Here is a 15,980-nt window from a genome sequence, read left to right as displayed (position 1 = left end):
TCTGGGATGACTGTCAGTTCAGTTCATCATTAAGGGGTCATGGCGGATCAGCTGCAGGCATGGAGAGCGTGGTTTTGGGACACTGATTTCTGGCTGCCAGAGAACACCACTTGGCAACGCTTAGATGAAACGAAAAATCCGAAATGGGTTCAAAGTGGAGAGCTGTTCCTTTGCTTCCCTGTTGCTATTTTACTCATTGTTTTACGATTCCTATTCGAAAGGTTAGTGGTCCGCAACAAAGTGATTTGTGATCTGTTGGGTACTCATGGTCGAATATTCCGGCTTTTCAGTTGGAGGTATCTTCATTTAAAGCGTCAGGAAAGTAATTTTGACGTTTCGTTTTGCTGTGTTTCCTGTTAGTAGCCAATGCAATGTTATTTGAAAACTGAACTTGTCTCAGCAGGTTATAACTTATATTTCAGGCACCTTTTTTCATACGAGTACAAAAGTGGCAGATAAGAATTACTCACCACAGTATGCAAGAACACTGCAAATCTAGCGGGAAGCTGTTTTCCTTTTTGCCGCGAGCACAGAGTCAAAAAACACTTTGATCGTACTAGGTTGGTTTATTTATTTTATCGTTCTGTCAATCACAAAACAACGTGAAGTAACTTAAGCTTATATGAAAACTAACTTCTCTTTTTTGCCGCATCTTTTTACACTCAGATAAATTCATATTTTTTATCAGCCCAGTTATCAAATACACTTGCGATATCAGACTTGACTTTTTACATGCTTCTAACAGTCAAACAGCAAAGTGTCAAACTTAAAACTCAGTAGGTGTACTAGGTGTACTAGGTGTGACTAAAATGCGAACTTTTATAAAATTTGCATCACTTTTTTATCTCAAAATACAATAAAATTGATTTATTTTTGAACACCTGCCCATTTCCCTGTTGTTGTTATAATAGAGAGCCTTTTCTAAGCAAGACAGACAAAGCAGATTTCACTTGTGTGCCTGCTCTGTTAGTATATGAAGTGATCTTTCTCTTCTGTTCGGTTGGGATTATTCATCAGATATTTTGTTAGAATTTCCACCAGAATGACAAAATTTTTAACCTGTAAAATCAGGAAAATATTGATTAATTTCTTGTTGTGTTTATCTGTTGAGGTCAGATAACCTGCAGTGAAGACTCTTGATTCTTATGATCTAAACCTTACTTCTCATTACCTATTATTTGACATGTCTTTAAAGAGAATTATGTATTGCACCAAGACATCCTTTTAAAGACATGAGGGATCATCACAGTTATGTACACAACTTGGGAAGTTGTGAAAATAAAGCCTGAAATAAAATTCAGGCCCATCATATCTGCAATAACAGTGTAGTGCTCAACCAGCTGAGCTATCAAACCAACTGGGAGCTACTCATGTTGTGAGTTTGCAATATACCTGAAGATGGTGAAGAATAGAGGTAAAGATATGAAAGATCATAGATTTCCTAAGTTATGTACACAGCTTAAGCAGTTGTGAAAATAATACCTGAACAAAATTCAGTCTTGTTCTGGATTCAAACCCATGACCTCTGCAGTACCAATGCAGTGCTCTAACAACTGAGCTATCAAGCAATCTGGGAACAGGCCATGTTATGAGATTGTAAACTACCCAAATGGTGAAGAATGCAAGTGAATATATGAGAGATCATTATATTTGATCTGCAGAGAAAGATTTTAAGAACATGAGACATCAGTTTAGTTATCTACACAACTCAAGCAGGTGGGAAAATAAATCCTGAAGAAATTCTAGCTTGAATGTGATTCAAACCCATGACCTTGTTGATGCCCTACCAACTGACCTGTCAAGCCAAGTGGGAGCTGGTCATGTTGTGAGTCTGTAATATACAGGAAGATGGTTAAGAATTTAAGTGAACATATGAAAGATCATTTGTCTGAACCATAGTGAAAGATTTTAAAGATCATTGCAGTTATGTACACACCTTGAGCAGTTGTAAAAGTAAAGTCTGAAAAAAATTCAGGCCTGAGCAGGATTCAAACCCATGACCTGTGCAATACAGGTGTAGTCTACTACGAGCTGAGCTATCAATTGACACTAACTGGGTGGGGGTCATGTTTTGAGCTGATAATGTATGAAAACATGAAAGTTCATATATTTGAACTGCAGTGGAAGATTTTTAAGACATGGGAGATCATTGCAGCTGTGTACATAGCTTAAGCAGTTGTGAAAATAAAGTCTAAAAAAAAGTTTTTCTTAAAATTATGGGATTTAAGCTCATGACCACTGCAATACCAATGTAGTGCTCTTCTAACTGAGCTGTGTCATGCCAACTGGGGTGTAATTACGAGTTTGTAATATACCCATTAGATGATGAAGAATACAAATGAGTATAGGAGAGATCATATATTTGAACTGCAGGGAAAGATTGTAGAGATATAGGAGCTCACTGCAAATATGAACACAGCTTGAAAACAAATCCTGAAAAAAATCATTCAGGCTTGAATGGGATTCAAACTTTTGCAATACTGGGGCAGTTCTTTACTAACTGAGCTATCAAGCCAACTAGATGCTTGTAGTTACTTTGTGAGTTCATAACATACCCACAGACAGTGAAGAATACAAGTGAATATATCAGAGTTCATATATTTGAACTGCAGGGAAAGATTTTAGAGAGATAAGAGATCACTGCATTTATGTTGAACAGGATTCAAACCCATAATCTCTGCAATACTGCTGCAGTCCTTTGCCAATAGAGCTATTCAGCCAGTTGGTAGCTACACTATATCCACATTGTGAGATTGTATTACACCTGTAGATGTTGTGCACATAACTGCCATAATGTGTTCAAGCACATGTATTATTGTTGTGACATGTCCTCTAAGGTTGTGATAAGCACTGTGAAAACAAATGTGCTCAATTGTCAAAGATTACGCAGATTTAATTTGCAGGCCTGTTTTGCAATATTTTAAAGTGATATGTCCCTTTTGTTGGGAATGATCTGATAATTTGTCAGAATTGTGTTCATGTACAACACCAGATGACAAAATCTTTAACATGTAAAATCAATAAAACATTGATAGATTCCTTTTGAGTGAATATCTTTAGGTGAGATAATCTGTAGGGAAGACTATAGTCTTGTTACTTATTACCGGTACCTAATATTTTTTGCAATGCTTGTTATGGTTGGTGTGCTCAACTCCATATCGAGCAGTCCAGGTTCAAGCCCTGGCCAGGGACATTGTGTTGTATTCTTGGGCAAAACACTTTACTCTCACAGTGCTTCTTTCCACCCATGTGTATATTTTGTTACTGACAAATTTAATGCTAGAGGGTGACCCTGCGATGGACTAGCATCCCATCCAGGGGGGAGTAGAAATACTCCTACATGTAGTTGCTCCATACTTCTACTGAAACCGGAGATAAGCACTTGGCTTGTATGCATACTTAACCTATGCATACTTAAGCTAAAACAAAATAATATGAATAATAAAAGATCAAAACAACAGTGTCAAATTAGTACAAATTTTATCATCAGTGTTGATTTATTTTTTTTAGTATACACCTGTTAACTATAATTCTGCTCCTTTATTCTCCAAATTAAGAATTTTAGACATTTATCAAATCAACACATTTCAAATAGCTAAATTTATGTATTGTTGTCATAACAACCTGTTGCCTCGACTGTTTTTCAACTTGTTTTTTACAAACAGTCAAATTCATGGCTATAGAACCAGAACAGCCATTAATTATTGCGTGCATCATTGCTGGACTAATCTGAGAAAATTCACAATTCTTTACCAAGGTCCAAAGATCTGGAATTCCCTTCCTGTTACAATCACTTCTCTGTCAACTTTTCCCAATTTTAAGAAAAAACTGCTAGAGTTTTTGGTAAATAATTACTGAACTGGCATAGCCACACACTGTAGCACTATCTAGGTAACCATATTGTTATGTACGAGGTGGCCTCAACAAAAAACGTGGTGGTTTGTAGAGGACACATTACCATACATTGAAATATTTATAAATAATTTCTGTATTAGGTAAAAAGGCTAATAGACAGAATGTATGTATGTATGTATGTATGTAATGTACATATAATGTACTTTTTAAGGATACACTTACAACTAGTTGTCTTTGATTCTTTGCTGTGTAGGTTCATTGCTGGCCCTTGTGTAGGATATCTTGGAGTGAAGGAAAAACCTATAGTGTTTGTACAAAATACATTCTGTGAGAAAGTTTACCAAACAATCAGTAAGTCACCCAATGCTGAGAGAGTAGAAGGATTATCTAAACAGCTTGGATGGCCTACACGTGAAGTGAAAAGATGGTTCAAGAACCGTCGACAGCAATCAAAACCTTCACTTATGCGGAAGGCTACTGAGAGCAGGTACTGCACTTTTTTCCCGCTGTTTATTTTAGTTGAAGACTTTTAATTTGTTACATGTACATAAATTTCACTCAGCAACCTTCCCTCCCCTCCCCCAAAATGCATGAAATACCAGTTGATTTGTTGTTGTTGTTGTTGTAAGTTCCTTTTCAAAAAAATTAACAGGTTTTTTCCTCATTCCAAATTTTTTTGTTTTGAATCCAAGGAAGACACAATAAATTTCACAAACACTCAGTTCCTAGTTTTAGTTAGCAGACAATAAAGTACACAAGGAAGACTTTTGTCAAGAAAAGTCCATTCTGATGATCAGTAGTGCACTGCTTTGTACCAAGTAGAGTTTCTCATTTGTTGTTGTGAGTTCCGATTTTACCAATTGGTGTTGTGCATTTTATACAATCATATGAAACTGTTACTGGTATATAGTTGATATTTAAACACGCAGCTTTAAACTTGGATCCTCTAAATCTTGTTTCAGTTGATTTGGTTGTCCAAGGATTGCTACTTCAAACATCGCAATAATTTAAAAGAGGATGAAGATTTCAAAGAGTTGAATTTAGAAAGCTCAATTAACAATTGTGATTACCTTTGGTGCCATTGAAAAAAGCCAAATCAACCAAAACAAATAAAATTTTATGATACTTTCTAATAGAACATTACATGTGAAGTAAACTTTTAATTCACAATCTTAGGTATGCAGAATTTACACTATTACTTTTGCATGTATCTTGTAGTTGGAGGTTTGTGTTCTATTTGGCGACATCCATTTACGGGATGGTTATATTGTATAAGGTAATTGTATACTGGTAGTTATGAATACTCCCTACTTGAGGAATTAGACATGATGATGTTGACAAGCACTGTACATGTAACTGTTCTCATGAGTGTCCTCTTTGTGTTGAACAGAAACTAGAATGTTATTGTCATATACCTACAGTCCCAGACAGAAGTAGTTGGGACAGTTGTGCTGGATCATGTATCCCCCATCCCCCCTAATCAATGTTGGAAAATGGCACTTTTTTTAACAAAAAGGGAAAAAATCACCTGATTATCAACATTGTAAGAGGCGGGGAAGGGAGAACTTGCTTCGTGTCCCAACTTTTTTGTCTGGGATTGTAGGCCTAGTTTTTAATCTGCTCCCCCACTTGACTGTAGATGGACGTTTTTTAGTGCTTGTGATACAATATGTTCTGAGTACTTGTTTTATGCTTCATATCTTCTGTTGTGAGAGTTGTAGCATCCTTATATGTCCCAAAAACATTCAGAACAAATGCCCCTTCAAAATTTAAGTGCAGTCATTTTGGAGATACAAAATTTCTGCTATTAAAAGTCCTTTGAAAAATGATACTTTTCAAATTGAATACCAGCTGAGTTCTCAAAAACCACTTTTTGAATGAAAAGAGCCTTGCCTTATTATTGAAACGTTCTTGAATATCAAGACATGTTCCAACTGGTGAGAATGGAAGGGTTCTCTCTGACATTTGCTAATTATTTTTATAAAGCAAATACGATAGGCCAGCTGGTAAAACATTTTAAGTGAAGTAATGTGGTATACAGGAAAAGTATACTGTTTTAAATGTCTGAGCAGAGTCCAAGAAGGTGTAATATTTCTTGTACTCAGTCCATCTCCATGATGCACACGGGCATTATGCTGCATCAGTGTATAGCTTTTCTTTTCTTTTTTTTAATTGCCTTCTTGTTGAATTGCTCAAAATGTGAAATGTTATTTTATTTCATTTATGCCTTTTTTAGGAACCCTGGCTGTGGGATCTTCGACTTTGTTTTATTGGTCATGGCCGCCAGGTTTGTATTTAGAAATTTAATCCATTCTTTACCAATGATATTTTTAATTATTTCAAGCCATGGGCCATGTTTTAACTGAAACTGGCTTGGAATGGGGAATATCATTTAAGCTTTGCTGGTTTCCAGATGTTCAAGTATGTGGTTTTAAAGAATGGGCTAAGTTTGTCAATACTGAAATATGATAGGAAATTATTTTAAATGAAGGGTATGAATCATTTTTAATTATTCCATCATGTATCAAAGGTATCAATTTACTCTGAAAAAAGATCACCAAGCTTTTTGGAGTTCGCACAGGGAGGACTTTAATTTGCCAAATAGTAGACACTTGAGAAGACAATAACCAGCTGTTGTCCTCACGTGGCAAGCCAAGCTCAGTTGTTTAATCACTGTGATGTAATGTTTTAAAGTGTCCTACAAAAATAATGGGTCTTCGTGACCTGGTGACTATTGTGGAGTCAGTTAGACAGGGGCGAAAGTTATCACTTAATCTAAGGAGCTATTTCCTAAAAAAAAAAAAAGTACACATACAAGCCAAGTGCCCCATTCTTTGGTTTCTGTAGCTACTAGTCCATTGCAGGGTTCCCCCCCCCCCCCCCCCCACCCCAGCATTAAATTCACCAGCACCCATTTATATACCTGGGTGGAGAGAGGGGCACTGTGAGAGTAAAGTGTCTTGCCAAAGAACACAACACAACATCCCCGGCCAGGGCTTGAACCCAGAGTCAAGCATGCTAACCATGAGGCTACTGTGTCTGACAGGTTGCTCCAGTAGCCTTAGAATGTCGAGAAAACACTTCTTTGTGCCTTGAATTATGCACAATAGTGTGGTAGAATGGATTTCTAATGATTTAACTTAAATTTATGAATTTAATGTGATCTGTTTTCTAATACTTCTTATTTATAGCCACTTGACTTCAGGAAGGGTAATTCTTGTGTTTTTTTTTTTGTTGTTTTTCTCATTTCTTTTGTAGCCTTACACAGATGAAATATTTTACTATTATGTGATTGAAACTGGCTTTTACATATCCTTGATTATTTCCTTGTTTGTTGATGTCAAGAGAAAGGTTTGTTTACTTGTGATTTCATAAGTTTATCTTTTACAGCAAGCTGTAGTAATTTATGCTAAATTTTAACTCATTAAATCACATGCTCAGGTGTGAACATTTACATGCCAGGGCTGCAAATTGTTGTTGGATATTGGCCAATTTTGATTAACCAATGACAGACTGTCATTTGCAGTCCTGTGATGGGTTAAAAACCATGGTGCGACAGGGCTGATTAAAATAGTAGGCTTGATTTTGCTAATCTCTCGAGTCCGGGTTATGTTCCTTCCCAAGAAGGGACAGCCAGACGTATGAGCGACAAAGCATGATTGTGATGCAGATTCATAATCATTTAAATTCATGTAGTGCTTCTGGTCTCTGGAAATGTCATCACATGGTAATCATAGACAGGCCCACATTACACCTACAGGTCGTAACACCTGTACATACACAATTCTCTTTTTGTTTTGTTTGTCCAACCATTTTGTTTCACACCATTGCTGTGGAAGATAATAATTATACGCTGTGTTCTGAGGAAGAGTTTTAAGTAGAGCAGAGCTGTTTGACTGTGGCGTAGCAAATGTCACGTCAAAGGTCACACATGTGACACCATGAAATTTGCCAAACAGTGGCTGGTAATCAAGCCTATTAAATAAATGATATTTTTATGTTTTGTAGGATTTTTGGCAAATGGTCATTCATCACATAGTCACAGTCATGTTGACAACATTTTCCTACACAGCTGGTTTCTTCCGTATTGGTTCTGTTATAATTCTGTTGCATGATTTGGCTGACATTTTTCTTGAGGTGAGTTTTGTCTTAAAATGTAGGTTTATGAACAATTAGTATAAATCTACCTCCAGCATTCTATCACAAATGACTTTCTTTGATTGGCTATGCCACTCACTAGCTATTCTGTTGTAGATACAGAGTAGCTTAGTAGCAGTGTGCATTTGGCAGTCACTTCTTTGCATGTTCGAAGTGTCTGTGAAGAGGATTTAGATAAACTTTTGAATGACTTGTAGATTTATACCAAAACAATTAGATTGTAAGCTCTTGATTTCCAGTCATTTAGATTTCAGTATTTCTTAGTATGGCCCTCATGTTTGGTCAGTAAGGGGTTTTTACTGCTAATTTAAAACTTAGTTGAACATAACTGGGCCTATGCCTAGAAGCCAGGTTAAGGTTGACGTTGTATTGATAAAGATTAGAAACTAGTTAGCATAATAACAGGCAAGGTGTTTATCACAACAAAGTAAAATCTAGCTCTGCTTCTATTCAAAGACATGATCACTAAGCAGAGAACTATAAAATGGGTCATTGTGAAGCACTAAGGTATAATCCATAATCTTTAATTTATAAGGTACTCCTAGTAACCGTAATGTTAACTGATTTTGATAACATGATTGTTTCCTTATTTCAGTCAGCAAAAGTGTTTAATTATGCCAAGTGGGAAACTACAACCAACATAATTTTTGTGTTATTTGCTGTGGTATTCAATGCTACACGGCTTGTATATTATCCTTTCTGGTAAGCTGTAATTATCATTATCTAATTATCTACCTACCTACTGTTTCTTCTGGTTGTCTGTTTGTCTGTCTGTCTGTCTGTCTGTCTGTCTGTCTGTCTGTCTGTCTGCCTGCCTGTCTGCCTGTCTTTCTTCCCATCTTTCTGTCTGCTGTCTGTCTGTCTGTCTATCTACTATCTACCTATGTTTGGATATTGTCTCCTTCAAAGACATACAACCAAACAATTTTTTTCTTTCAATTGATTTTTAAGATCTGAATTAGTCTATTAGTCAATAATAATAATAGTAATAATTTATTTCACAATGTATGACTGATTAAGTACTTGTTTCTAGAGTAATTAAGGACTGACTGCTTGCCTTCTGAATTGATTGATTGATTGACTGATTGATTGATTGATTGATTGATTGATTGATCGATCGATCGATGGATTGATCGATTAAACAAATGAATGACTTAATTAGTGATGTTACTGATATCTGTTGCAGGGTGTTACATGTGGTATACTATTCTCAGGAATATGCTGGCCCTTTTAAAGTATGGTCTTGGTTTTTTGGATTGCTGGCATGTTTGCAGGTAATTATTTATATCGCCAACTTCCAGAGTACAGTTGTAGCCTGAATGTCTCATCTGAAGGTTGTAGACCACGTTCTGACACAAATGTAGCTTGATATTAATCAGCAGAAATCATGTGATGCTTTGTACAAACCACGTCAATCTTGTCCAGTGTTGACCAACCACGCTCCAGTATGGTTACCAAATGTATTTCACCTCATTTGTTCAGTTTTGGTACACAGTCTGCATGTGACAGAATGATCGAAAATAGTTAGAAGACATAAAGTAATGTTAAGGTATCATGGTAGGTGGATTTTTCCGAAAAATGCGAAAAATCTTTTTTTGGCTGTTCAAATTGAGAAGACTGAGATAAATATTTTGCAAAAAGAATGGGGGAAAGGGCTTTTTTATTTTTTAAGTTAAAGCAAAAAAACTATTTTTGAATATTATTAAGCCCTTACAGCGCGTTGACACCTCTAATAAAAATTCACCGCCAGTTGTCACAAGTAACGCGAATTGCGGTGTGATATTTCATTTGTGCACGCGAACTTTTCTTGATCTGGTTGTTTCATCGCAAGTTGGCGTTCGTTCTTGTCAAATTTTCTTTATGTCAGGACGAAAAGTTCTTGCCCATTTTCGTCTTCGAAGAGGCCGAAGAGGCGAAAATCTGGTGGAACCTATAGGTTCAGCGTCGAACAAGATCTTTGGCTCTGAGCGACCGTGGGTCGCACTGTAACCAAGAAGAATGGTTGAAGGAACTCGAGGACACTAGTCCCGCCAATGAAGCTAAAGGACAAAATACAACAGGTGCTAGTCGCACGAAATTGTTGTAGAACGGACGCGATTCCGAAGTTTCCACAACGAGAGAGTCAAGCGCAGATGTAGATGTTGACAATGTAGACCTCGAGATTTCCTCTTTTTCATGCTTTTTGGCTTCACGAGGCATGGTTTCAAAAAATGTCTGGAGAACGAAGGAGCCTAAACTTAAGCAACGTAATACCCGTGCCGCCGACGAAATCTTTTAAGTAAAAGATCACGGCAGTTTAACCTGTAGTTTGTCCCTTCTCGGACGACTTCACTACGACGCGGGTTTCCGCGCCAGAATATTAGTCGTCTGTTTATTTCAAGTTGTCATAACCCATTGTTGTGGTAAACTGACCCATGCCGACATCTGTCAGTGCGGAGGGGAGTTTTAACACCTATTCATACAAATCTCAAAAAAAGTTTTTTGTGTTTTTCTCGATAAAATAAAACTGCATATAAGGATGAACATTTTTAGTTCGTTTACGCGCGTCTTCCGATGGAATTGGCTGAAAATCGGCAGGTATGTTCTAGGATACCTCCTTCGAAAAACGGTGTCGGGCTTTGTTTAATTTCGCTTCCGTTTCAAAGTTATGGCCTCTTTTGTAGAAGGAAACGTCCGCATTAAAAATATCAAAGTTTAGGAGGGTGTCAAAAAAAAAAACCAAACCACATCTGGAAAATCGCAGACACGATTTTTGAGGGTGATGTGTGAGAAAACATTTCCGATGTAAATCGCGCCGCTCCGATAATTCACGCGCGAAAGCGAACCAGTTTAAGCGAAGCAGTGTTTCTGGGTATTTCTTTTAATATCACTGCGACAATAACTTTTTAGAAAATTTCAAAGATATGATTGTATTCTGTAACTATTAAGCTTTCAGAAAATGTACAGGTTGATGGGGTTTTCTTTCATAGGAGGGGGACATGGGGGGGGGGGGGGGGTTCTGAACACCGCAACGCCGCAAAAAAAAATTAACGAACACCGCATCACCGCAAGAAAAGTCAACGAAACACTGTCACCGCAACTCGTATTTTTACCGTCATGATTCGTTCATCTACACTTACAGCAATACTTTTATACCTCAACAATTTTCCACAAAATAAACACATCACAACGCTTTTCATTGCGCATGTGTCGGTACTGCTGATGCCTGTAAATCAGTTTTCTTGTTCTTGTGAAGAAACCTTGCACGAAGCTAGGAAGCGGACGAAGAAGAAAGAGAGGAGCCTCGAGAGATGGCCTTTGCCCCAAATCCCTCTCTTCTTTTACATGTACTTCGCTCACTTTTCTTGGTGTATAAACCCACAGACTGAAGCCCTATCTTGACTGGAAGTATTGCTTTCCGGAGCTACAACCTTGGTCACAGGGGTTGGAAAAAAAATCATTCTGTACACATTTTGCCCCTCCCCACCCCTGAGCAATGTTGACAAAACACTTTCATCTAACACAAGTTTGCATTTTACCATTTTCCAACATTGAATGGGGGAATGGGGTTGTTGACACCCATTGTGTAGGTATTACGATTATGATTTGATGTTTTTGGCATTTTCCAACACAATTTGTCCATGATTGTAGCTGCGTTTGCGTTCGATATCGATAATCGTTTGAAAAAATAGAAGGTCAAGAAAGTCGCAGGACCTTGGAGGGGGTATAGACCGGTATCAGAATGACCTCTAGACGAAGCCGAATAGCAAAAGGAAAAAAAAATAGTAAACGTGTGTAATTTGCAAAGCTTCCTTAGAAAGCCTTCTTTCTCCCCTACCGACCCGACATCTGGACATATTTTGTTGCCAGTAGTTTTCGCCACCTTTTCCTTTTTTTGCGTAGAAAAAAGCTGCGCTGTCAATAATACATTATATTCGGCCTTAGCGTTTCCAGAATTTCCAGGATTGTTTCTGTCCTCGCTCCTCCACGTGTCTACCGAACACTGAGCTCCGGGTGGCAGAGGTCGAGTTACTTGTCAAGTTGCGTATAAACATAAATAAAAACAGCTTCGGATTGGCAGCCAAAGCATATTGAAGATTGACTAGAAAGTAATGGTCTGTATTTTGTTACAAATTATTAACCTCAATGGTACGTGTTTGTCATAAATTTGCATGGATTAACGAAGTTTACAAGCTAAATTTAGGTTAAATTTAGGCTTTTAGAATGGTAAATCAAAAAACCCCAGCACCGCAAACATTTCATTTCACCGAACACCGCAGCATGAAAAACACAAACATCGCACACCGCAGGGTTTGGGATCACCGCAACACCGCAAGTTGAGATTTTATTCACCGCATCACCGCATTAAAAAAACATCAACACCGCAACACCGCAAATCCCCATGCCCCCCTCTGATAGCGCCAGCGTAAGATCGCGATTTCCAAACACTGTCAATCCACCTACCATGATACCTTAAAAACATTATAGTTTACCACAGGTTTCTTTATGATATTGTGAGTGCTTTCCATTTAGCCCAAACATCGGGAAATTCTGATTCAGAATTACATGGTAAACACTTCTTTGGTTTCTCTTGATAGGAAATTTCCAGAAAAAAAAACTTCCAAAAAAAGTCCCAGTTTCCCAATGATTGGAATGACCTTTAGGTTTTCAAGGCCATACCAAAATGGCAGATTCGTCAGGGAAACTTGGAAAAATGGAACTCTTTCTTTGTGAATGAAAATTCTTAGCCAAACCTTTTTGGGATTTTCTACAAATGGAAAGCCGTGGTTACTCCTGTCACTCCAGGAGTTCAGCTTGTTTTCTAAGAAATTGACCTTGCAATTTTCCAGCATTAGAAGATGTAAGTACCTGAAATGGTATTATGGGCATACAACAATATTTGCACTGTTTAAAGTTACTGCCATTAGCTTGTAATTGGCCAGGTAATACTTCAGACGAGTTTGAACGTATAGACATGTCCTCCTCTTCAGACTCAAGTTTCTTTTGTACTGAATTGGTTACTTACAACGGTTTCAGGTTCTTCATCTGTATTGGTCTTACAAAATTGCCGAAGTGGCCATGCAGTTCATTGTAAAAGGAACGGTACGTTATTGTTGTACCTGTTACTTTGTTTGTTTGTTTGTTTGTTTGACTGACAGACGGACTGACTGACTAACTGACAGACAGACAGACTGACTGACTGACTGACTGACTGACTGACCAACCGACTGACAGACAGACGGACTGACTGACTGACGGACAGACGGACTGACTGACTGACTGATATATTGATTGATTATTTGTTTGTTTTGTTTTGTTTTGTTATGGTAACCGTGAATATTTGTTCATTCAGGTGGAGAAAGATGCTCGCAGTGATGATGAACTGTCTGGTCCAGAGGAAGAGAAACCAGAAATAAACAAACATGGTGACGGCGTTATGGTGGATAACAAAAAGAAGCAATGAAGTAGCGCGAGAACAAGACACAGCCTTTCGTTTTCGGAGTTGCAACTTTCATATTTTTGACTTGTAAATCTCCAGATTTTACACATTTTTTCAACCAGTAACCTGTTTACTCCAATAATATGTTGATCAAACCGAGTAAAGACAAACAATGGAAAAGCATCAACAAAAAAACTAGGAGCCAGGGCTTCAAGCAAAATTCAGAAATGTCAAGAGTAAGAAAACTGGTAAACCCAGCACAGTGATCTTGAGCCAATGTTTTAGAGCTTATGTGTAAGCAGCTTACATGGTATGTTTGTCGTTTTGAGAATTTCTTGTTTCTCATTTTTCGAATGCACTACCTGGGGTCATCCAAACTCTCTCCACCAGGGATGGGCTGGGGTGCCAAGACAAGTTGTGGCAATGCCATCCTGATAGGATTACTCACTGATTGTTTCTGACTGAATGAATAAAAACCGCAAAAATCGTTTAGAAACTGTAAAGAGGACATGGTAAAATTGCAAATTGTCTGCATTAGTTATTAGAAAGGTTTAGAAGAAAACACTCTCATTTGGCTCGTTTGTTAAACATTCAATAAGCGAAATATAACTAACTTTACAACCATCAAATCCAGGCAGATTGTAGTTTTGAATGATCCCGGTTTAGTCCGCTTTATAATGCATAAAAAAAAATGAAAGAATTTTGAGACGTATTTAATATGACTTCTTTTCTTTCAACCTCAGTCCAGAGGGCAGGGAGAAGAGACCGTGAAAACGTGTGTAGTTCTTTTACGACCTTCTTCCCCAGGTCTAATCGCCTGGCTGGGAAAGAGGCCTGGGAGCTAGATAACATGGGATCGAGGCTGTTAATCGTACGGAATGTACGGAAAAAATCAATTTCACGGTCTTGTAGCGTCGATATTATTTCTCTCTCGATTAATTCTGAGAAACAACACAACGTTTTTTAAAAATATGTTTCAAAAGAAACTTCTGTCATCTTCAGTGTAAATTACAAAGTACAGAGTTGAATATGTAGTGTACGCAAAATGTTAATTGACTATAAGAACAAAAGGAAACAAGACAATGTAAATTATTACAAAGAAAGAAACCCATCGGAGATCCTGCTTTGCGGGCGTGGCTTGAAATTTTTTTTCACCCCTTAGAGGCACCGGTGGCCTCATGGTCAGTTGCGTTGGACTCCAGACTGAGCGTTCCTGGCCGGGGACATTGTGTTGCGTTCTTGGGCAAGACACTACTCTAATGGTGCCTCTCTCTACCCAGGTGTATAAACGGGTACCGGCGAATTTAATGTTGGGGGTAACCCTGCGATGGACTAGCATCCCCTCCAGGGAAAGTAGAAATACTCCTAGTAGCTTCATGCTACTGAAACCGGGATAAGCTCCGGCCTGATGAGCCACTTCGCTCGAATGCAAACTTTACCTACCCTAGAGGAACCAATTCAAAAAGAGCACTTGATCTTCTGTCATATTGTTTTCGGCTCAATGCCCGAAAAGGTACTACAAAAGCTCCCGCTATGGACCTTTTGAGGCCGAACACGCTAGGAGTTTGCATCAGTCAATTCCAGCAGTGCCCATCCCCCCCCGGGCAACCGCGGGGCATTTGCTCAAGTTGTCAGTCCCGGGGTTGGGGCATCCGTAATTTTATCGCAGCCCAGGGGCTGGGCATTTGCGTACCACGGGGCGACTCCCGGGCATTCGACACACGTGTTTTGGAAAGTGCCATGGATGAGTTCATCGGGAAAGACGAGGCGTTTGTCGAACAATGGCTTGTCCGTCAGGGACTAGAGAAACTTGTTTTTAAAGTTATGTTTTCTTGTAAGCATATAAATATAAGCGACATGGTGAACTATATTTTGTTTATCACAAAACAATAACGTAAACTGACGTGAACACGACTATTTCGCATTTCGCATTTCGCATTCAAAACTAGCCTAGCATTTTTTAAATTCATGAAAGTGGAGTTAAAATACTTAAGGGTTGCGAATTCAAATGATGCGATCTTCAAGACAGATGTTGCGAGCTTAAAATGCAATGCATCATCATTTAAAATGTCTTGATTCTTCACAGAAAAAGTAGCCTGCGAATACAGGTGCCTATCATCGCTCGCGGCTGGGCCACGTCCGCCGCAATGCCAGCTATCCTCTCGCAAACTGTTAAAAAACAAATATAAAGAATTAAATATAATCAGAATCAACTAACACGTACTGTTGTCCTTGAAGTCTTACCGTTGCATTAAAATACTGAACAGTTGACCGTTTTATTCAATGATCAATTAAAAAACGACGGAGGTGTTGGAAGGCGACGATCCCGGGGACGGAGTATTTGCCCTCTTTCTTCGTCCCCACCCCGGGGTATTTAGACAGCTTATGTTTCCCCACCACGGGGAATTTGCCAATTTTTAAAAAAAAAATGCTAATGCCCGGGGGTTAGCCCGGGGGTGGGGGGGATGAGCACTGCTGGAATTGACTGATGCATTACCAAAATAGTTTTGTTAAACCCTGAAAGGTACAACGAGCACCTCCGTCCCTT

At 38.4% G+C, this 15,980-nt stretch overlaps 1 protein-coding gene across 1 annotated transcript; it reads left to right on the top strand.

The window, feature by feature from the left end:
• The first annotated feature begins 11 nt into the window (after window positions 1-11).
• On the top strand, window positions 12-14,539 carry LOC110046958 (ceramide synthase 6-like). Its single transcript, XM_089284801.1, has 10 exons — window positions 12-221; window positions 4,109-4,342; window positions 5,074-5,131; window positions 6,092-6,142; window positions 7,114-7,206; window positions 7,864-7,992; window positions 8,609-8,715; window positions 9,200-9,287; window positions 13,030-13,095; window positions 13,346-14,539. The coding sequence occupies exons 1-10, from the start codon at window positions 40-42 to the stop codon at window positions 13,454-13,456; spliced, it is 1,119 nt and encodes a 372-aa protein (XP_089140927.1). The 5' UTR covers window positions 12-39; the 3' UTR covers window positions 13,457-14,539.
• The last annotated feature ends 1,441 nt before the right edge of the window (window positions 14,540-15,980 follow it).

This window comes from Orbicella faveolata, unplaced genomic scaffold (genome assembly GCF_042242905.1).
Source record: "Orbicella faveolata isolate gen_17 unplaced genomic scaffold, um_ofav_v1 contig_13, whole genome shotgun sequence".
NCBI classification, from domain to species: Eukaryota; Metazoa; Cnidaria; class Anthozoa; order Scleractinia; family Merulinidae; genus Orbicella; species Orbicella faveolata.
The sequence above is the reverse complement of the archived record's forward strand: the minus strand, read 5'-3'. Positions and strand labels throughout refer to the sequence as shown.

Coding starts and splice junctions, on each gene's coding strand:
- LOC110046958 (XM_089284801.1), top strand. CDS start 40: ATGGCGGATCAGCTGCAGGCATGGAGAGCGTGGTTTTGGGACACTGAT. Junction 222..4,108: donor TTACGATTCCTATTCGAAAG/GTTAGTGGTCCG, acceptor TTTGCTGTGTAG/GTTCATTGCTGGCCCTTGTG. Junction 6,143..7,113: donor TTATTGGTCATGGCCGCCAG/GTTTGTATTTAG, acceptor TTTCTTTTGTAG/CCTTACACAGATGAAATATT.